This window comes from Myotis myotis, unplaced genomic scaffold (assembly GCF_014108235.1).
Source record: "Myotis myotis isolate mMyoMyo1 unplaced genomic scaffold, mMyoMyo1.p scaffold_m19_p_1, whole genome shotgun sequence".
NCBI lineage: Eukaryota > Metazoa > Chordata > Mammalia > Chiroptera > Vespertilionidae > Myotis > Myotis myotis.
The window spans coordinates 214,444,241-214,466,466 of record NW_023416313.1 but is presented as its reverse complement, the minus strand read 5'-3'; the positions used below and the strand labels follow the sequence as shown (position 1 = coordinate 214,466,466).

Genomic DNA, 22,226 nt, shown 5'->3' with positions numbered 1-22,226 from the left:
TTTCCCTCCCCCTGATCTCTTTCCTTCAATAGTTTTATTCATTTCAAACGGACCGGATCCAGCCCGCGGGCCGTAGTTTGCCCATGGCTGGTCTAGACCCTGCCTTTTTTTTTTTAAAGTATATTTTTATTGATTTCAGAGAGGGAGAGAGAATCATTGATCGGCTGCCTCTTGCACGCCCCACACTGGGGATGTAACCCGCAACCTGGGCATGTGCCCTGACTGGGAATCGAACCGTGACTTCCTGGTTCATAGGTCGGCACTCAACCATAGAGCCACGCCGGCCCTGGGTAGAGCCTGCCTTTTTTTTTTTTATTATTAGTTCTCTGCTCAGTGGGCCAGACCCTCATGTACCAGAACCTCAGCTTCCCTGTCTGTCACACAGAGGCAGTCGTCTCTGCTCTGCCTGCTGTGGCATGAAGTTCTCTGTAAGGATAGGCATGGAAATTGCTTCTGAATTCTATATGCAGCATAACTGATATTATTGGAAGCTATTAGTTATTGTTTTTACGCCAATTACCTTCTCTCTATACAAAGAGGCAGCTGTGTGACCTTGGCCAAGCTTTTTAATCTCTGACTCAGTTTTCTCTTTTGTCAAGGAAGATGAGCCCAGAGAGTTGTTGGGGGGATAAAGTGAGGTCCTGGCACACCGGAAGTGCTCAGATTTAACATATGACTGTGATGTGGCACCGTACATTTAGCTTCCCAGCTTCCCAAGAATTGACTAGCTCAGCCCTGTTGCCATTGTATCGTTTAACTCTTACAACCAAGAAACTCGGCTCACAGAGCAATGTGAATTGAGGTTATAGAGGTTTAGGATTAAAAACAGTGACATAAATTGCAGTCAAGCAGGATCACTCTAGAACTCTCCACCCATCTCCACCTCAGGGACTTGATCGCTATCTGAAAAGGTGGACTGGTTTGAGTGCTCATGCAGCTGCATGAAGATTTTCTTTTCGTTGCAACCTTAGTATGGTGTGGTGGTTCTCACGTTAATAAATCACTTGCAGGTGTTTAAAGCCACGTGCTTGTACTCTCAGGGCTAAGTAAAAGGGGTATTCGAGGCTGCTTTTGACTATATGCCCCTTTCTTCAAACACTGGCCTTAGAACTGGCCTGACAGCCAATCAGTTTCCTCCAGCTGATCCCAGCCAGGGCATCTTGACCCACCCCATCCTGGCTGGTGAGAACTGACCTTTAAATCTTCAGGACTCTTTGTGATTCAGTTGGTGTTACATTGACAGTTGGAAATAGGCCATGGGGGGAGTATTTGCACCAGGGAAATTGGCAAACTTTAAAATCAGAACTTCCCCCCACCGGAGGGCCAGTTGTTGAACATGTATCAGCCTACCACTGTGTTTTGCACACGTTAGTATCATGAAATTTTCGCCGGTACAGGAACCTTTTAGCCTCCCTCTCTCCCTCTGTTCCAGTCTCCCTCCTCCTCCCTACCTCCCAGGCTGGTAGAGCTGGTTTTATTTATGAGACAGAACTGAGAAAACCATTTTTTAAAAATTGGGGCTACTGTTGTTAGGATAATTGTGACTTCCAAGGAGGTGTAGACTGGCTAAGGAAACTTAGCATTCTTAGGCTTATTTGCCTTAGAGACAATCATTCACTTGAACAATAAGTTTAGGGACACCTGTTTTCAGGAGAGAGCTTCTGTTGATGTACTCTCTCTGTCTCTTTTATAAATATATTTTTATTGATTTCGGAGCGAGGAAGGGAGAGGGAGAGAAACATCAATGAGAGAGAAACATCAACATCGATGGGTTACCTCCTGCACGGCCCCCTACTGGGGATCGAGCTCGAAACCCTGGGCACGTGCCCTGACCGGGAGGTGACCTCTTTGTGTGTGGGTTGATGCTCAACCACTGAGCCACATCGGCAGGATATGATGATGTGTTCTCTTATATCCGATCTTTCTAATATTGTGATGGAGATTTCAGCCCTGTTTGATTTTCCTGGTTTAAAAACAGCGGTTCTGAGAGGTGTGGTGATCCAACTGAGGTCACACAAGTCTGAAACATAACAGACTTGCAGAACAGAACAGCAAGCTACCACAGAAAACATTCCATTTTTTCCAGAATGATTTAAAGAACTAATTTATGTATTTTTAAAAAATCATCAAAGCTAATTGCAATCAGATGATTGTATTTAAAATGCTTTTTATGGACAGCAGCTGATTTTTTGGTGTGCCGAGTTGAAATTGGGGAGTTCTGTGCAGGAATGCTGTCTGCCGGGAGCCTCACCTTTCATTACAACAGAACCCCGAAACCGGCTGCATTTCAAAACCTCCTATCTGGGCGACTTATCAGGGCTTTGGCCTTGAAAGGAATGTCACCCTCCTAATATCTGTTAAACCAGTGTGTGTGCGCGCGCGTGTGTGAGGGAGCGCAAATTTCTCCTGTTTGTTTCCAGTCTTCAGTTTCTCTTCCAAGGGGCTGTACTTGTGTATATTTCACATATACGTATAAATATTTTTATAGGGAATGAAAAAGAGCCGAGTAGATGCAAAAAAAATGGGTCCTCTCAAGCTGGCTGCCCTGAATGGACTGTCGCTGTCTCGCCTGCCTCTGCCCGACGAGGGGAAGGACGTGTCAGCCAGAGCCACCAATGATGAGAGGGTACGTACAGCGGGCTGGTCCCCTCCCCGGGAGAGCTGGGAAAGTGCTGCACGTCTGCTTCCTGGGATTCCAGTGCATTTTCTAACACATTCAGGGATCGTAAATGAGTGTTAAGGAATTTTGTGATCTGAACCTCAAACTTGGGGCAGATTTATAGCTAATGTCTTAATGGATAAGTTCAGGCTAGAATGTTTTTCTTTTTTTCTGAATGTTCTTTACCGCCTTCCAGCCATCTGTGGCAGTCTTGGGTTTTAATGGCTTTAACGTTAGAGTGGAGATCTGCAAATGCCTATGAGAACACACAGGAAAGAGGGCAGATGTTGCTTTTCTTTCACTGAAAATTATCTCCATAGTAAAAGATCACAGAAACTTTCAAAACTTCCTTGGCAACCACGGTAGACATGAAGCACGCTAAGCAAAAATTAATGTGTTTACCATTGGGTCCCAGAGATGGTTTCCAGCATTTACCTTTTCTACAGTTTTTTTATATAATTATATGTTATAAGATTGAAGCATTTGTTCATTGATATTGGGATAAATGATCCTACTCTAGGATTTCTCTAGGATTTACTAATCTCCACGGGGAATTTTCTGTTTTGTAGGGATCACAAAACTGACCATAAATTAGAGAAAATGAATCCAACAAATTGCTTTAGGCTAGTTTTTCACCTTTAAACGGAACGTTTTTTGTGTTTGTTTTTTTTAAAATATATATTTTTTATTGATTTCAGAGAGGAAGAGAGAGAAACATCAATGATGAGAGAGAATCATCGATCGGCTGCCTCCTGCACACCCCACACTGGGGACTGAGCCCACAACCCAGGCATGTGCTCTTGACTGGAATCAAACCCAGGACCTTTCAGTCCGCAGGCTGATGCTCTATCCACTGAGCCAAACCAGCCAGGGCTAAACGGAACGTTTTTGCCTTTATTTCTCATCAGTAAGATTATTTCATTTGCTGTTGTTATGGCTTGGTAAAAATTTAACTCTGGTTTCAACTAGAATTTTCACTAGTAGGTAATGCTAGACCTGAAGCAGCTGTACAGTCGCCGTATAGCTGTGCCTGTGACTTTACTCCTGTCGTCCCCCCGCATTCCGCTTACAGTGTAAAATTCTGGAACAGCGGTTGGAACAGGGAATGGTGTTCACAGAATATGAAAGAATCCTTAAAAAACGGCTGGTCGATGGGGAGTGCTCAACAGCACGACTCCCGGAAAATGCCGAAAGAAACCGATTCCAGGACGTGCTTCCCTATGACGATGCCAGAGTGGAGTTGGTCCCAACCAAAGAGAACAACACCGGGTACATCAACGCATCCCATATTAAGGTGAGAGGAGCATTCGCCACGGTGAACGAGACGGGAGGTTCTGAGTTCAAGTACAAGACTTACAACGACATTCGCGCTTGCACTCTGAAAACACCCTGGTTTTGATCCACTGTGAGAACTGTGTTATGTGGTAAACTGGGAATTTCAGACGCCCAGGCCGGGTAGGAAGTGTTTGTCAACAGAGCCAGAGTCACCTTAGCTCTGACCACGGGCTAAACCCTCTGCCCCCAGCAGTGTACTCAGGACTCAAAGCGCTGACTTGCCCAACTTCAGAACTTTGTCTTCCTAAATCTGAAGACTTCATCAGCTGCTCCTGAGAGAATCTATAAGCGAGACCTGACTTTTCCTCATGACAAACCTACGTATTTTTATGTAACAAAAGTGTCCGTTTTTTTTAGTGTTTTCCCCAAAGCTTTTACCTGCAATGGTGCCGTCTGCTCTCTTTGCACACTCCCCACAATCACTCTTAAACAGTGTTTTTGTTCTTTGAAGAGGCAGCACCACCTTTTCCCTGGAAAGAGTGAGGCGTCATTTAACTGGGGGAGCACGTTGCACCCATACAAATGGAAACAGCGATGGCTCACAGTAGGGAGTGGGGAGAGCCAGCTGCTCGGTCTTCTCCGTCACTCGCACCCCGTTCCTGCTGTGAGGGTCAGTCCCCTTTGCAGGAGGGAGAAACTTCCTCCAGTGCGTGATGAGTCGGGGGTCTGTGGTCAGGTGCTGTTTCCTTCCTCCCACCTTCTGTTTAGTTTGCAAGTGACCTTTGGGGAGACCAGTTCCACACGTGCAGCTTTCCAGCGACCCGGCGGTCTGCCTGCGAGCGGCACACCCTTGGTTGGGTATCTGTGCATGTGCTTCTTAGTCGGTGGGCACAGCCTGCTTAAAACACGAGCCTTTCTTTGGAATAACTCACCCAGCCTCTCCTGTTTGGGTGGGTAAGAGCGGAATGATGTCGTAGTTCTATAGCGACATTTCAGACTCTCCAGAGGCGACCTGAGGAAGAGGGGGGAAAGGCTGAGCTCAGAATTACGGGACAGACTCTCCCGTGTGGGACCTCATGGTACTTATCTGGGTAAAGAAATGCTGGCACCTTCCCCCGAGGTTCCCCATCAGACTCTTCCTCATTAGTTCTTGTTCGCTGTGTAACCGTTGCCCTCCCCCCTCACCCCCCCGCCCATAGTGCCTGCCCCTGAGTGGGTGCTCGGTGAGCGGATGCGGGTTGTGACCAGGGACAGGGTGGCCTTAGTGAGAGCGTGGGCGGAATATGCTTGCACAGGGTTTTACGCTGAGTGGCACTGAGAGAAGGTGCGGTGGTCACTGAGAATCAGGGCCGCTGAGCTCTAACCCCCGTCTCCTGACTACAAATCCCGACCACAGTGATTATTATTTAGACCTTTCTCCAGGAGGCTGAATCTTAGGTGGAAGCTTAGTGTCACGATGGATGGTGATTTGGCTCAGAATGCCAGAGGTGAGACTTCCTGAAGCAGGAAGATTATTTTCCCCTAGAAATCGGACATTTAACTTGGGTTTTGGCTTAGTTGCGCTTACTTTTCCCAGTGTGTCTAGTTCTTCACGAGGGGAAATTGTGTTTGAAAGTTGGGGTACTGGGATGTTGATATTGCTTTTACGAGAAGAAGCATAGCAGCAGCGGCAATAACGACTACTCAGTGAGCACCAGGCATGGCCAAGGCACCATGTGTGTGCATGGACTCAGTTCTTTCTTTCTTTCTTTTTTTTTTATAGTAAAGGTGGAAATTTATTGAAGAACAAGTACAGACTCCCACGTGGGGAGGGGGAAAGAGTCCCCTTGACTCAGCTCTGACAACAACCCTATGAGGGCAGGCAATACATATATACATATGCATATACATATATTTTAATATATTTTTATTGATTTCAGAGAGGAAGGGAGAGGGAGAGAGAGATAGAAACATCAGTGATGAAGAGAACCATTGACCGGCTGCCTCCTGCACGCCCCCTACGGGTATCGAGCCTGCAACCCAGGCATGTGCCCTGAACCAGGAATTGAATCGTGACCTCCTGGTTTATAGGTCGATGTTCAACCACTGAGTCACACTGGCCGGGCGGCAGGCAATATTTTTATTTTAACTTGAGAACTAAGATTCAGAGAGGGTAAGCAAATTGCCCCAGGTCACATCGATATGACGTGAACTCATAGTGAGTAAGATATCAATGGTGGAAATTGTACTAACGGAAAAAGAATAACATGAAAGCCTTTCTCTATTCTGAATAATTTCGTTTAATTTTTAGTATTACCACAAATGTATATACACGCCTGTGTACCTACATGACATACACATTCGTTTTTAACCTTTCCTCATCGCAGGTCTCTGTCAGTGGGACGGAATGGGACTATATCGCCACGCAGGGCCCACTGCAGAACACCTGTCAGGACTTCTGGCAGATGGTGTGGGAGCAGGGAATTGCCATCATAGCGATGGTGACAGCGGAAGAGGTAAGTGCCCATTTCTCTCCATCGGTTTGCCCCGTCTCAGATGAGAAGTTGTCGTCAATCCTGTGGGGATCCTGACGCTCAGAGAGAGGGGCAGGTTGGGAGAGCGATTCTGCGTCTCGACGTGCTGTCTGTGTGTGTAAAAGGGCTTGTATTGCGGGGCCTTGCGCTGTGTTTTGACTGTCCGTGCCTGCGTCTGTAACAGGAGGGCGGAAGGGAGAAGAGCTTTAGGTACTGGCCACGCCTTGGTTCCCGGCACAACACCGTCACCTACGGAAGGTTCAAGATCACCACCCGGTTCCGCACAGACTCGGGCTGCTACGCCACCACCGGCCTGAAGATGAAGCACCTGCTCACGGGGCAGGAGAGGACGGTCTGGCACCTGCAGTACACGGACTGGCCGGAGCACGGCTGCCCCGAGGACCTCAAGGGGTTTCTGTGTAAGTGTCCCCGCTCCCAGCACAGCCCCTGCTGGGGCTCTGACATCAGCTGTGGAGAGGAAGGCTTATGTTCCTGAAATGGTTCCTTTATGTTGTCTCGTATTCACTCTGGGCTTGTTTTAAAATAAAGATTTTAAGTGTTTAAGGGGAGGCTTGGCAGAAGTTTTTACTTTTTTTAATTTTTTTTTTTTACTTTTATTGATTTCAGAGAGGAAGGGAGAGTGGGAGAGAGATAGAAATATCAATGATGAGAGAGAATCATTGATTGGCTGCCTCCTGAGAGCCCCACACTGGGGATCGAGCCTGCATCCTGGGCATATGCCCTGACCGGGAATCGAACCATGACCACGACTATTGAGCCACGCCATCGGGCTAAAAGAAGTTTTTGAAGTATAACATGGTAGTGAGTAAAATGCGGTGAATGAGTCTTGGGGAGCTTTTCCTCCCTTTGGTTTCGTAGACGAGAAAACGGGAGGCCAGGTGGAGTCCAAGACTCATGGAGACTGCACTGTCAGTCAGTGGTTGGGCCGCTAACTGGCGCCCTGTGCTCGCTGTCCAAGTCCTCCCCGTCAGGGGAGATGATCTGCAGACTGTCCATGTGACGTGCCTTAAACCCTGAGAGTGTTTCTATCTCATTGAATCTTACAGCATACCTGGAGGAGATCCAGTCTGTCCGACGCCACACAAACAGCACGAGTGAACCCAAAGGCCCCAACCCCCCGCTGCTGGTCCACTGCAGTGCGGGGGTGGGGAGGACCGGTGTCGTCATCTTGTCCGAGATCATGATCGCCTGCCTGGAGCACAACGAGGTGCTGATTTCCTTTCTTTTTGGCGTGGGGAGAGGTGAGCTGGCCGCAGGTCCAGGAAGAGAGAGGGATCTCGTTATCTAACAGCTCTTTTTTTTTTTTTTTAAATATATTTCTTTATTGATTTAAGAGAGGAAGGGAGGGGGAGGAAGAGATAGAAACATCAATGATGAGAGAGTCATTGATTGGCTGCCTTCTGTACGGCCCCCACTGGGGACCAAGCCCGCAGCCCGGGCATGTGCCCTTGGCCGGAATCGAACCCGGGACCTTTCAGTCCCCAGGCCGATGCTCTATCCACTGCGCCAAACTGGCCAGGGCTAACAGCTCTTTCTGAACGACATTCCTTGGTGTGTGTTTTTCCCTGCAAGTAGGAATTTTTTTTATTTGTCACAGATAAAAGCCTGAATTTTATTTTTATTGATTTAAAAAAATTTTTTTTTTTTATTTCAGAGAGGAAGGGAGAGGGAGAGAGAGATAGAAACAATGATGAGAGAGCCCTAGCTGGTTTGGCTCAGTGGATAGAGCATCAGTGGCCTGCGGGCTGAAGGGTCCTGGGTTTGATTCCGGTCAAGGGCCCATGCCTGGGTTGCAGGCTTGATCCCCAGTAGGGGGCGTGCAGGAGGCAGCCGATCGATGATTCTCTCTCATCATTGATGTTTCTATCTCTCCCTTTCCCTTCCTCTCTGAAATCAATGAAAAATATTTTTAAAAAAATGATGAGAAAGAATCATCAATCGGCTGCCTCCTGGGAATCAAACTGTGACCTCCTGGTTCATAGGTCGATGCTCATCCACTGAGTCACGCTGGGCTGGGCGCAAGTGGGATCCTTGGCCTGGGGCTCATAGGCACCAGCTCGTTCTCCTTGAGCGCCTGTCTCAGCCCCGTCGCTCTCCCAGAGCTGCGACCTTCCCCGCGCAGCTCCATGAGTTCGCCCAGATCGAGCGTGGGCTTCTTGCATGTTGACTTTTCTAACACAGACACTGGGGAGCAGATTAATAGATTGGCCAGCTTTTCTGTGTCTTTTCCAATGGAATCGGTTTATGGACCACTTCTTTCCTGTCATCTGTCTGCACCTCTCGGGTCATGATTTCCATCATCTTCCGGATTCGGCGGACCTGTTGCTGCTGAGCGCAAGAGGTCATCCGAATCTGGTTGTTGCATTTTTTTTAGTAAAACCAACACAGAATGGACGAAGCAAATAACCATCGGTAGCCTTGACAAAACATGAGCTTCCGTCATGGTCTGCCATTGTGTGACCAGGCGGCACATTCTGTCTCCATGTAAGATCCATGCCATGGAAATTAGACAGGGTTTGCCCTGCACACCCTCAGTAATTAACTTGGATGTTCTAAATGCAGCTTCATGATTCTGCAGGTCTGCGGGGCTCACTTCAACAACACGACCCTTGAGGCCATCAGATGCGATTTTGGTTCCTTGAGTTCTTGTGGCTAGTTTTTACCAATATTTCCTGTATTGAACAGGGCTGGTGCTTTCATATCACACCCATCTTCCGTAGAAAATGGATCAACCACTTTCTCCTTGGCCCCTTTGTTGCCGCCTTTCATAGGGCATTTATAATTTTTTAAAATATATTTTATTGATTTTTTACAGAGAGGATGGGAGAGGGATAGAGAGTTAGAAACATCGATGAGAGAGAAACATCGATCAGCTGCCTCCTGCACACCTCCCACTGGGGATGTGCCCGCAACCAAGGTACATGCCCTTGACGGGAATCGAACCTGGGACCCTTGAGTCCGCAGGCCGACGCTCTGTCCCCTGAGCCAAACCGGTTAGGGCAGAGCATTTCTTCTTGCCGACCGCCATGTGTGCTTCTTAGAGAGGCGAACGGTCCTTGGGTTCTCTTGTTTATTTGCGTGTTATTTTGGTAGAAGATGCCCAGGTAGAAGAGTTAGGAGGTTGACCATCTCCTAACGAGATTTGCGCTAGGACCCCCACGCTCCCGGCCCCCTTCTCTCTCTGGGGGAGTGCATTCCCCTCACCGCCGCGTCTCTCAATCTAGGTGCTCGACATCCCACGGGTGCTGGACAAGCTGAGGCAGCAGAGAATGATGCTGGTGCAGACCCTGATCCAGTACACGTTCGTGTACAGAGTTCTCATCCAGTTCCTGAAAAGCTCCAGGCTCATATAAGCTCCCACGGCTGCCGAAGGGGACCCGCCCATGTGAAGCGTTTACAGTCAGAACGGGGCCCGCCTGACTCACATTCACCCCTCGACACTCGTCCACGCAGAAGGCTCACTGGGAAGTAAGGGCGGTGTGGATGCCGGCACTGCGGGAGCGTGAAGGCTGCGGGGACGTCACCTGGGACGATGCCAGAGATGGAGGACTTGGTGTCCAGGGAGTGGCCCTGCCCGGTCTGCCCGATTTGCAGCACTTGCACACATTTTTGGAGACTGTGTTTTCTAGACAATTCTGTATTTTACTGAAGCTATGCTGGGCAACTCTGGCAATCATTAACAGGCATAGATTTTTATCTTAAACAAGTTTTTGCTAATGGAATTTTATTTCATGACTAAAATATTTGGGGGTTTTCTTGTTGAGAAACTGAACTTTTCCGTGGAGATGATCCACAAATATGAGTGGTTCCTTTGTAACTTTGTATTTAAAACCATGTTATTATCTTTTGATATTTTTAAAAAACCTTGGGTACTTAACAGTTTAGTTACCAAATCCAAACTACAAGAAGGATTTACAAGTGTTATTTTGAAACATGAAGAAAGCATTATTATATTCAGAAACATTTTTTATCCTAAAAATTCATATATTTTTTACCTTCTATATTTTCCAAATCAGAGTTTGACTCATTAAGGTACGGAAACGAATCAGTTAAGGGAAAGCTGTGAATGAAGGCACATCATTTTAAAATGGAAGAGAACAATCAGATTCACTGTGTTTTTTTTCTCAGTATTATTCATAAACCTAAATGAGTTTGATTTTATTGGTTGAAAATGAAGTGAAATGGTGCAGGTTGGGTTTAAGCACTTTTTCTGGTTAAAAACAATAAACCTGAGTTAGACTACGTGTGCGGCTTTACAGATGAAATGTTGACACAAGCAGGGGACGTTGTTCCGAAGGAGTTTTGGAAGAAGTCAGGAGTAAGAGTATGTAGATGCCTGGGACAAGAGTACGTGAAGTGTCCGTGCAGGATGGCAAATGCAAGATGCCTTTGTTTTTACAAAAACGCAGTATTATCTATCCTCAGACTGAGGTGCTGGGAATGGAGAGGGGGAGCCTGGGAGTGTGGGGCTGACCCCCCAGAGATGGGAATCCCCAGGCAACTCCAGGCCTGTCAGTGTCAGAGATCACTTGGGTTCCCTTGGAGTTCTTCCACCCCAACCTCTATTCTTTTTTAACAAATACAATCAAGTTAATATTATCATGGAAAGGAGCCTTCAAGAAGCTTCCTTTTCTTTTGGTTGAAAGAAGAGTTAGTAATAGTTTTACGTCATCTCCCAAGACCACAGCCCAAACTTGTGGGGCTAGCAGACGTCACTTGGTGTTCAAGAGGTACTTGAGATTTAGCGTCCCTACCCCCTGACTTCACCCCTGAGGTCAATTTTAGCCTCTTAGTTACCCCTCCCCCACCACAGTGGGCAGAACAAGGCTGACTAGGGGGAGAGTGTCACCTTTGGCCCAGGCGAGGGTGGCCTGGTCACAGTGGGAGTTGAGTAGGTAAGGACTCATTGGTACGTTCAGCCGAGGAGCCATCCCTTTCTTCCTTCTTCTGAGGCTGCTTCTCCAAAGTACAGTTTCCAAATTGTTCAATCTAGGGCTATTTCCCCAAAATTCAATATCCTAGGGCTGTTTCCAGTCCCTGTGTCAACTCCTAAAAGCAGTTTAACTCACTATTGTGACCACTGAGTATGTATTATCAGCTGTGGGACAGGTTTCCTTCATACAGCGTGGATCTGCCTAACTCTGAGTTACCCAGAAAGCAACCATGTATGAGGAAAATTCCGAAGACGTTAGTGGAAAGGAATATTGGAAGTGAGCACATTTGTCACGTAGGAACAACATATTAATTTTAAATCTGACATTGTTTCTGAGAGTCCTGTTTAAAGAGCAGTAGACCTAAGGGTAAATATTCAAAAAGAGCTCTGCAAGAAGAATGGACGAAACCTTTTTTTATGGTGATATTTCCCACCTCCACACCATGTAAAAGACAGGAGTGTTTCTGATGATGTTTTTTCTTCCATGGTAGGTTTTTAAAAAATGCTTTTCTGTCAGGTTGAAATATTTCAAAGTGTCTCACTGATAAGAACATAACGTAAGTCAAAATCTGAAGAGTAATATATGGTATGTTTGTGTTCCTGTTGTCATAATTTGAGTATAAGAAAGTATGAGGGCCGACTTGCAGTTTGAATGTCACGCTTACGATGTTGCATGTTTGACATAGCTTCTCAGACCATGTAACCTTTTGTCCCTTTTGAATTTTTAAATTTTTCATTATAGTTAGTGAATATGAAAGTATTTCTGAATAAAAATAAATCTAAATTATAGACTCCGATACAATGTGATTTTCAAGAGCGAACTCGAAAACATTGAGGTTTCCTAGCTTACCCCGTCTGAACTGAGGGTGTTATTGTCTGCCAGAATTAGGCACTGCTTCAGTATCTTTGTGTCTTTTAGTGCCTTGATATTGTTAATTTCAAATCAAAATTACCAAAATGTACATTTCTATAAAAGTAGGTTACGAATGAGGGCTTCTCCGTGGTCCGTTTTGGCATCTCTGGCATCACTTTTCCTGGTTAGTTAGAATATCACTTGGAATGTTCATTGCAGTCATTATCATTACTTTTTTCTGGAACATCTACTGTGAAACGTTTGGAAAGCCCTAGGATTTAGCCTTTTAAACCTTTTGGCAGGATTAAAACAGAAGCTATACCTGTGCTTCCTTAGAATCTTCCGGAAGAAGCAAGGTCTGGGCAGAAACACGGAGGAGGGTGTCGGGTTGTAGGACGGAGTGACAACGGCATGGCCAAGCCTTCATCATTGGGAGAAAAGTCATTTCAAATGGGTTCATGTGTTAATGTTCGTAATTTTAAGAAAATTTAAATATATATGTTATCTATAAAACTTTACACGTATTAAAATCTAAAGCTGGAGGTCAGCTGCAATGTAAGCGCAGATTTAATGGAGATTTGCATGAACAGGTGGAAATAAGACAGCATTTACTGTAAATCATTTTAAAAATCAGACCAGAAGGTGTTCTTCAAAAGGAACTCTGGCTATAAATTTAGGGGATTTGCTTCCATCAAGATTTCAGGTGGAACAAGCTAATACAATCTCTTCCCAGTTTAAAGTTTACTTTTAAAAAATCCAAATTGGAGGGGGCTCTTTTTTGAGCTGAGGAGTACATTTCAAAAACAGAGGAAATGGTACATTAGGAATTTGCCTGGGAAAATAAATGTTTCTCAAAAGAACACGAGTTTTTCAAATTCCTAGAGATAAGGGTTCTATTTACCCTCGTGTCTACAATTGGAGAAAAAATGAGGAAAGATCAGAAAGTCCGGTTGTTTAAAGTCAGTGTGTGTTTGGGGAGGGTGGATGGAGAGAGAATTTTAGAGAACTTGCAAAGTGGTCCTTGGATTGTTAAGGTGGCGTCATTTTCTGTACATCACTACAGGCAGTTCCCAAATAAAGACTATGCTCTCGAAGTTCAGATGTATGTCGAGTTATTGAGATGTAGTAATATTTCCCCTTATGAACAATACTCGAAGTGAGTGTTAACTCTCTTGGTTTGTCCTCCCCAAGCGAATTTTAACTACAGCGGCTCTGAATGGGAAGCAGTGGTACAGAGTCCCGTGACCACAGACAGTCCTCCAAGAAAAATATACAGCAGTTTCCCCCTGCTGCTCCCTGGCGGTGAAACAGAGAAGGGGTTCTCTGTGTCTGCTTGGCAGTGGGACTGAGCCTCAGCTAGCAATCGAAGGCAGATTGATCAGTGACTCATGAGGGACCTAAGATATTCATACGTGAATATCCCATTGTCTGTTCAGAACCTTGAGTGGCACATGAAGGGTAAGGAACAGAATGGGACATATGATGAGGCGAGCAGGGATGCCACCAGGTAACTGGCTGTGAGGTGGGGCAGGGGTGAAGGCGGATGAATTGGCAATGCAGACCCTAGCTTTCCTCTTTCCACTCACATATTCTTTGGATTGTCACAAGCATGGAATGGGAAGTGGAGATGGGCCAAGGAGGAAGCTTACGGTACAGCACCCAGCTGAGGAAGCAGCAGTTCCAAGGCAGTATTCCCATGTAAAGGGCATCTCCAGGTCACGTGTACGTAAATTAGGGTCTGGCTGCACATCTTATTTCCAAAGATGCTTAAGTCACCTCAATATATTTGAGAAATTAAAATACTTAGTTTTCAAAAACTAGAGTAAATCTAAACTGTCTCCAATATGTTGATGGGTTAGGAAAGAGTAACCATAGATATATATATACTAATTTTAAATTATATTTTTATATTATAAATAAGTACAAATGAATGATAAAAAAGGAATAATTGTGTTTGGCTGTAGAACAGTATGGCTGACATGTGGTTCCAAGTTTTTGACAATTACTTATTAGTTAGGTAAATTTTCTGACCATTATCCCTTAATTTCTGTTAAAATGACTTTGTGGTGTGCCAGATAAAAGGACCATTTGAAATCTCTAAGACCCATTGGCTCTGAATCTGTGATGTAGTTGTACCCACCCTGGCTATAGCTGTACACGATCCTAGTGCAATAAATTTGCAATTTTAACTGGACTGGTAGGTAGTTTTTAAACTGTGTAAAAAGACCAGAACTTTATTTCAATTGTCACTATTAACATTTTAAGTGTGTATGTGTATTTTAAATTCACACTGTAAAAGCTTGGAGAAAAAAATCTACAGTACTCACCTTCACGAACAGGTCTATATCACCAGAGAAATTCAGAAGGTTGGATTACCTGAGTTAGTCCTAACATGAGTCTGTCAGTGTTCAATTTTTTGGGTAGATTGTTGATGAAACTAATACAGAGTTAATGATAACTGGCTTTCCATTTCTTCTTTTTTTTTTTATTTTAAATATATATTTTTATTGATTTCAGAGAGGAAGGGAGAGGCAGGGAGAGAAACATCAATGATAAGAGAGAATCATGGATCAGCTGCCTCCTGCACGCCCCCTACTGGGGATGGAGCCCACAACCTGAGCATGTGCTTTAACCAGAATCGAACCGTGACCCTCTGGTTCATAGGTCGAAGCTCAACCAGTGAGCCGCGCCGGCGGAGCCAACCCCTTTTTCTTCTTCTTCCCAAGGACAAGGGCCAGCTCTTCACAGGAAACCCTGTGTGTCTTTTGAAATAATGTTTCCAATTGATCTCCTGCTGGACAAGGAAATCCACCGTCTTCCTGGTTGCACTGATCCGCTCAATTGCTCAAAGGGGCCCTTGGTCACAGGGAGCTTCGGAGCCAGCTGAGCGGGGTGCCCGCTCTTCTTGGGCAGGGGGCTGGCCGCTGTGGTTCGCTCAGGAAGGGAAGGTGGAGGGAGGACGAGATGCTGCGTCCCCCGCGGGCCTGACTCCATCTGTGTAAAGGGATCTGTGCTGCGGCAGCGACGTGAGGATGAGGAGATCCAAGTGCACGCTTCACGCCGACTCTGGGGCCGGGAGCCCCGCCTGTTGGAGCTGAACCTTCAGCCAGATGCTGCCTCGCTGGCCCCAGGCTCCCGGGGGCTCCACCTCCCACAGGCGCGCCTGCTCCTCCGGGTGGGCCAGCAGGAACTTCCTACAGACTTGGTACATGGCGGGAGAAATCGGCCAACTGACCCCTAGGGCCTCGTCGTCTGGGAACGTCTCGCAGAAGTCCCGCAGCATGGCCACGCCCAGGCCCTGGCCACGGTGTCGCCTCCGGACAAACACGGTGTCCAGGACGGGCAGCAGGTAGCACGAGCCGGTGCCATCGCCGCACAGGCTGCCTTTCGCTTTGGTTGTGTAAAATCCGACCGCGGCTCCGTCCCGCCACTAGATTTTAGCCTGCTCTTTCCCAGAGTGAGGCAAAAAGAACATGGCGTCGTCATCCAAGCTCCTCTCCAGCCGCCCAAAGATAACGACGTTGAGGACGAAGAGCACAATCCTCTCCCCGAATGACTGGACCTTCATCAGGCCTTCTCTTGCAGGGTTGGAGGTCCTCAGGACGTCTTCGGTGGCCCACCAGGAGTCCTTTAGGTAAACAGCCACGACTGACTTTGTGTCCTGGGGATTGACCAAGACCAAGAGTTGGTGTTGAGGCTCGTCCTGGTGCACCGTGCAGAGGCAAACGGACGAAGCTTCAAGTTTAACCTGCTCCCCGGTGGGCAGAGAGAAGACGTCGGCCCCAGGCCGCGCCCCTCCCCTCAGCGCGGCATAGTATGGCTTTCCATTTCTATCTGCTCATGTATCAGCTGAGAGAAAGTGAACCAAGTAAGTGGGGAATGTATGCTCAGTCACTCATTTTCCTAAGAGTGCAGATATTGCAGGTCAAACTACTGTCATAAATGCTAAGAAACTGTCCAGACTTTTTATCCTAGAAGTTTATTAGAAATCACTTAAATTATTGGACCATTGGATGAGACAGATTTGGGTGACTTATTTTATAGTAATAATTATTGAAACATAGTAATTTAATCTTATAGTTAAGTCTCCTGAAAGGGTCTAATGGTTTTGTATTTTTACTGGAGTAATACAGGTTCAATAATGGTTCAATCCAACAAATAGCCTGAAAAAAAGAAGTGAAAGTTCTCCAGAGGAGAAAAACTTACTTCCAGACCAGATTTAATAAACGCAAGATGAAAAATAATACAAAACTCTTAAACCCACATGAGTTAAACAAAAAAGGTGAAAGGAAAAAAATATAATTTGTAACAACTTTTAGATTGGTAGACCTCTAATGGGTGTGTTTGCATAGTTTGGTTTTATGGCACAACAGAGAAATTGAAGTAGTTATTGTATAGGGATGTTTCTTAATGTTTTTGAAAAATTTCTGTTAATGTCAGACCCTCTCCATATTAGATTTTTTTAGTTCTATATTGAAAGTAAGCAATGTAATTTCTTACTTTAAAATTGAGCTATTATACAATTATCAGTATACTCAAATTCTAACACACTGAAAATGAGGGGGAAATATTTGTTAATATATTAAGATTTTAAGAAACTTGGATACACAGTCAAACCTTACTCAAAAGATTGATTGTTATTGGGCCACTGAAATAGATTTTTCCTTTTTACTGTATTCTCAAGTAATTTTTTATATCAAAATATAAAATAGATTTTTATCAAGCAAATGTTAAATATTTTCCTATAAAACACCTCAGTGTTTCACTGTATTGTGCTTAATAGAGGGAGATATTCTGAATATAATTGATGCTATTTAGTTCAGATGAAGAATTACTCTGTAACCAGGAATTTGTTGTATGTTTCTGAGTTGTTAGTAGCTGAAGCAATCTTACCCCAACCCACCGTAAATTTAGCAAAGCATAATTTAAAAATAAACATTTAGATACTAGCAAGTGAATTTAAATAAAAATTCAAACAGAGGTTAATATGACTTAATAGGCCTAAGAAGTAAACCCAAAATTTGGAGAAAATTTATATGAATACATTTTCTTAGAAAGTCACCCTGTAATTCAAGCAATGCACTGAAAATTTTACCTTTTTGAAATGGTACTATAAATAGTTGTATTATTTTATAGTTCAAAAAGCAATTTTACATGGTGTACTGTTTGGTGATAAATAATGTAAAAATGTATAATCTGAGCTTAATTCTTCTAAACTGTCATTGGTTTGTAAAAGTGTGTACATTTAATGGGCAAATGAATTTAAACAACTGAATATAATATATGAGAAAAACATATATAATAGTCTATTTTGCCATAAAATAAATATTGAAGCAAGATATGATTTGTGTGAATATAATAGTGCAATTAAAGCTAATTTGCCTCTTTTTTTTTTTTTTAATTCTAGATCTTATTGCAAAGAGGCATATAATTACTATTTCTCCTTTGGGTTTTTTAAAATAATGTGCTAATAATAGATGTTTCTTTAAGTAGTTGCCAATCTGTCATCACACATCTCCACAGAAATCAATCACTTAAGAGTTAGAATACATTTTACCAAAATAGCCAGCTTCCCTAAGGACTTTGTGGAATAATTAATATATTTGAAGAATAAATTATGCATTTCCATGCATCAACTTCCCAACAGGTCGCCAGAGCTCCTCACTACCATCCCTTTGGGGAACTTATTACTATTTGTAAAATCCACTTCCTGTTTTGGTGGGATTGTTTCTCACCCAGCAACAGCAGCTGAAAACTTGTTAGAAATGCAAATTCTTGAGGCCCATCCCTGATCTGGGAATTCTAAATCAGAAACTATGGGATGGGCCCCGAAATCTACCTGAACAAGTTTTCCAGGTGATTCTGGTACATTAAAGTGTGAGAACCACTCCTTTAGTAATTAATAACAGTAGATGTTCAATGTAGATCTTAACTTGGGATTCATTAACATAGCCAAGCTATAATTTGGGGGCACTAAAGTTTATTGAGGGAATTTTTATTAGGTTAATGATCCTTACAGTTGTGGTAGGCTAGATAATGGGCCTTCAAAGATGCCCCTGTCCCTGAGGTCGGGAATGTTACCTTACACGGCAAAAGGGACTTTGCAGGTGTGATTAAGGTTCTTGAGGTGGGGAGATTGTCCTGGATTATCCATCCAGGTGGGCCCACTGTCATCACAAGGATCTCTGTAAGAGGGAGGCAGGGGGACCACAGTGAGATGCAAAGAGATGTGATGATGGAAGCAGACAGGTGAGAGAGATCTGAAGATGCTCCACAGCTGGCCTTGAAGATGGAGGGAGGGGCCACAAGTGAGGGATGCAGGCAGCCCCTAGACAGCGGTTCTCAACCTGTGGGTCGCGACCCCTTTGGTGGTAGAATGACCCTTTCACAGGGGTCGCCTAAGACCATCCTGCATATCAGATATTTACATTACGATTCATAACAGTAGCAACATTACAGTTATGAAGTAGCAACGAAAATAATTTTATGGTTGGGTCACAACATGAGGAACTGTATGTAAAGGGCCAGAAGGTTGAGAACCACTGCAAGCTGGACAGATTCTCTCCTAGACCCTCCCAGCAGCCCTGGCAACATCTTGATTTTGGGATTTCTGACTTCTAGAATGGTAAGGTAACAAACTTTTTTTTCTAAGCCACTATGTTTGTGGTAACGTTACGGCAGCAATAAAACAGTATATACTTCCTCTCAGGAAAATCTGTTTTTAAGATCTTGGAAGAAGTAGGTGAATATGAAGTGTGAGTCAATGCAGCAGGTTGCTTTCCAGGACAATACTAGCACATGAGGTGAAAGGTGGAGAGGTGTTTCTACTTCTAGATGCAAATTATTTCAATTTTAATTTCAAAACACCCTAAGAATTAACTAAACCTTTGTATCACCTAGTCCATACTTAAACCGAGACCCAGGCAACCATACTTGGCAGGTTGTCATCTTGCCCCATAACAGCTGGATCTTGTTCTGATTGGCTTCCCTGGAAAAAAAAGTGACTTTTAAAAATAAGTCTTCTCAGGAAGATGCTAATTTATATTTTACATCATTTAAAATGTGAGTGAATGAGGGGGTGTTGAAGGACTGGGTGAAAGAGGTGAAGGGACTGAGAAACACAGATTGGTAGCTACAAGATAGTCACGTGGGTGTAAAGGACAGCATAGGGAATATAGTCAATAATATTGTAATAACTACATATGGGGCCAGGTGGGTCCTGGAAATATCAGGGGGAACACTTTGTAAAGTATATGATTGTCTAACCATTATGCTGCACACCTGAAACTAATACACAATATTGAATGCAAACTGTAATTGAAAAATAAACCACCTATTTAAAAAAAGAGAGCAGCAGAAGGGGAAATGATATTCTGAGCAGATAGGAAATACAAAGGCATGGAGAGAGGGCCTCTGCATGTTTAGGGGGCAAACAATTAGACACTCAGGATGCCTGGGAGAGGGTGGCAAGAGGTACGCTGGGAAGGAAAACATGACATAAAAAACCCCTTTTTAGCAAGAGGGAACTCTAAAGGGTTTATTTTTAAAGAAGGGTTTGGCATGGTCTGCTTTATAATAGTAGTAGCAGCCTGTACTTAATTCTCATACAACTGATTTTTAATTGTTGCAGCCCTGTGATGAAGGCGCTGTAAGTACCCCCTTCAACTAATTGGGAAACACAGAGGTTCAGTAACACAGCTTATTAAGGTCACAGCTCATAAGAGTCAATCAAACCCCGGTGAACTGGCTTGCAAGGCTCACTCATCATGCCTCTACAAATCAGAGTTGAGATGGGCTGTGGGTGAAGCAGAGGAAGGGATATGAATTAAGATGCTGCTTGAAGTGCGGCTGGCGTGGCTCAGTGGTTGTGTCAACCTGCGAACCGATTCCCGGTCAGGGCACATGCCCACGTTGCGGGCTGGATCCCCAGTGTCGGGTGTGCAGGAGGCAGCCGATCAATCATTCTCTCACATCCTTGATGTTTCTATCTCTCTCTCCCTCTCCCCTCTTTTCTGAAATCAATAAAAATTTTTTTAAAAGATGCTGCTTGAAGAGTCTAAGCCAGTGTTTCTCAGACTTACCATTCACTTTTTACCTTTATACAGCTGTTATATCCAGGAACCACTTTAGGTATTTCAACCAACTCATCTTTTCTAAACTCAATTTTTAAAAAAGGAAACCTGAGAATAACAACAACAACAAAATACCCTAACAGCTACAAAAGTCAGGAAGGGTCATGGCCCCACAGACAAAAAGCTGTGCCCAGAGGTAGAGGCCGAAGAAGGTGGACATGTCAAAGCAGGGCGGCAGAGTAGGTCTGGGGCTGGGCCCAAAGGTGGGGAAGCAGGAAGATGGTTTCTGGGAATGTCTTACACAAGATGGCAGCTCCAGCCACGGGAGGAAAATGTGAGCCAGGGCAGTGAGTGGGAGTTAGTTACATAGCTAATGAGGTGAGGGGTTTGTTAAAGGGCGAGGCTGGGACTGAAGAAAGGAGCCTGTGGGCTGAGAGAAGGATGAAGTCCAAGAAGTGGCTCGAGGGGTGCAGAATGATTGACGGGGAGATGCAGGCTGTGAGTCAAGAAGAGGGCTGGGGATATTTTAGGAAGTTTAAGAGGGTTGCAAGATGGAGAAAGGGTTCCATAGAGGGCTAAGGGGAATAACTCCAGATGTGAGACCTGGGGGGTCGGTGGGGACCGAGGAAGGGCTGTAGCAGGGTGACCTGGGACAGAAGACATGGAGTACACAGCCCATCAGATTGTAGTTTGCACTTTGTCCCTGAGCCTGAATCCTGAGCATCGTGGAGTTGGTCAGCTTCCCCTGAGACGGACCTGTCATCCAGGTATCACCAGAAATCGGCTCTAATATGCCCAGTGGTATGCACCACCTTTTGGGAAATGCTGGTGTGGGCAAAGGGTCATAAAAAGCCTGAGTTAAAGAATGGGATTCTTGGAGGCTATTGCTGTTTCTAGAACATTTGGGTCATTATTCTGTTTCATCTTTTTATCCGCCAGTGCCTAGGCATGAAACTTTGTATAGAACAGGCAGACAGTCAATTACATTATCGTCAGTGGTTGAAAGACTTAACTAGAGATGAATCTCCTGAGACACAGTATTAAGGATCCCATTCATGAACTACAATGATAAGGGGAGGGTGTCTGACAGAATATCTGCCCTCACAAGAAGGGATAATTTTCCAGGTAGTGACAGACTACTCTAGCTCACTGGCAACTAGAAAGGCCTTGAGGCTTTAGATATTACAGTTAAGTGAGAAAAAAAGAAAAAGAATGAAAGATATTGTAGACCAGGCTTAATGCTTCAGGATCCGTGCCAGATCATAAACCAGTTCCCACTGCCTACAAAACCTCTTATGTCTGGGTAAGTTACGCTCTGAAAAACCACCTTAGAAATGTGGCTGACAGATCCTAACGTGACCCCAATGATTCCTACCTTTGCATCCACATCCTTCTATAGCAGTGGTTCTCAACCTTGGCTGCACATTAGAATCACCTGGGAATCTTTTTAAAATCCTGATTTCTGGGCTTCATCCTCCAGAAATTGTTTCTTTGTTATGGGGTGGGGCCACAACATTAGTAACAAAGAAACAGAAATTCCGGAGGATGAGGCCCAGAAATCAGGATTTTATAAAAGATTCCCACGTGATTCTAATGTGCAGCCAAGGTTGAGAACCACTGTTCTATAGTAAAAGTAGGTGGGGCCTGTGGCTGGCTTATGTCAGAGATGCTGGAAAGCCACATTATTGTGGCTGAGTGGCAGGGAACTGTGGGCAGCTTCTGAGAGCTGAGGGCAGCCGATGGCCAACGGCCAGCAAGAAGTCAAAGTTTTTCAGATCTGGTGTTGCAAGTTAAGGAATTAGGCCAACAACCTGAAAAAAGTTTGGAATCAGGTTCTTCCCGGACTCACAGTTGGGGTGCAGCCTTGTGAAACCCAGAGTGGAGGACCCAGCCAAGCTGT

The 22,226-nt window shown here is 44.8% G+C and overlaps 2 protein-coding genes across 5 annotated transcripts in view; one reads left to right on the top strand and one right to left on the bottom strand.

Moving 5' to 3' along the window:
- PTPN21 (protein tyrosine phosphatase non-receptor type 21) overlaps nt 1–12,198 on the top strand; it is a 74,565-nt gene extending 62,367 nt beyond the window's left edge. For 3 of the 4 annotated variants that reach the window (XM_036314838.1, XM_036314830.1, XM_036314847.1), the window contains 6 exons: nt 2,489–2,626; nt 3,732–3,953; nt 6,301–6,429; nt 6,632–6,866; nt 7,515–7,675; nt 9,693–9,821. In XM_036314838.1, the coding sequence (XP_036170731.1) occupies nt 2,489–2,626; nt 3,732–3,953; nt 6,301–6,429; nt 6,632–6,866; nt 7,515–7,675; nt 9,693–9,821 (1,014 nt within the window). Of the gene's footprint in view, nt 1–2,488; nt 2,627–3,731; nt 3,954–6,300; nt 6,430–6,631; nt 6,867–7,514; nt 7,676–9,692 lie in introns of all 4 variants that reach the window. The other variant, XM_036314821.1, reaches the window with a different exon arrangement.
- Nucleotides 12,199–14,848: 2,650 nt separating this feature from the next.
- Nucleotides 14,849–19,212, bottom strand: LOC118649340 (protein FAM169B-like). The gene is given in 2 exon segments (XM_036296279.1): nt 14,849–16,088; nt 19,188–19,212. Coding segments are annotated over 2 exon segments (804 nt in total). The 3' UTR covers nt 14,849–15,309.
- Nucleotides 19,213–22,226: the final 3,014 nt, after the last annotated feature.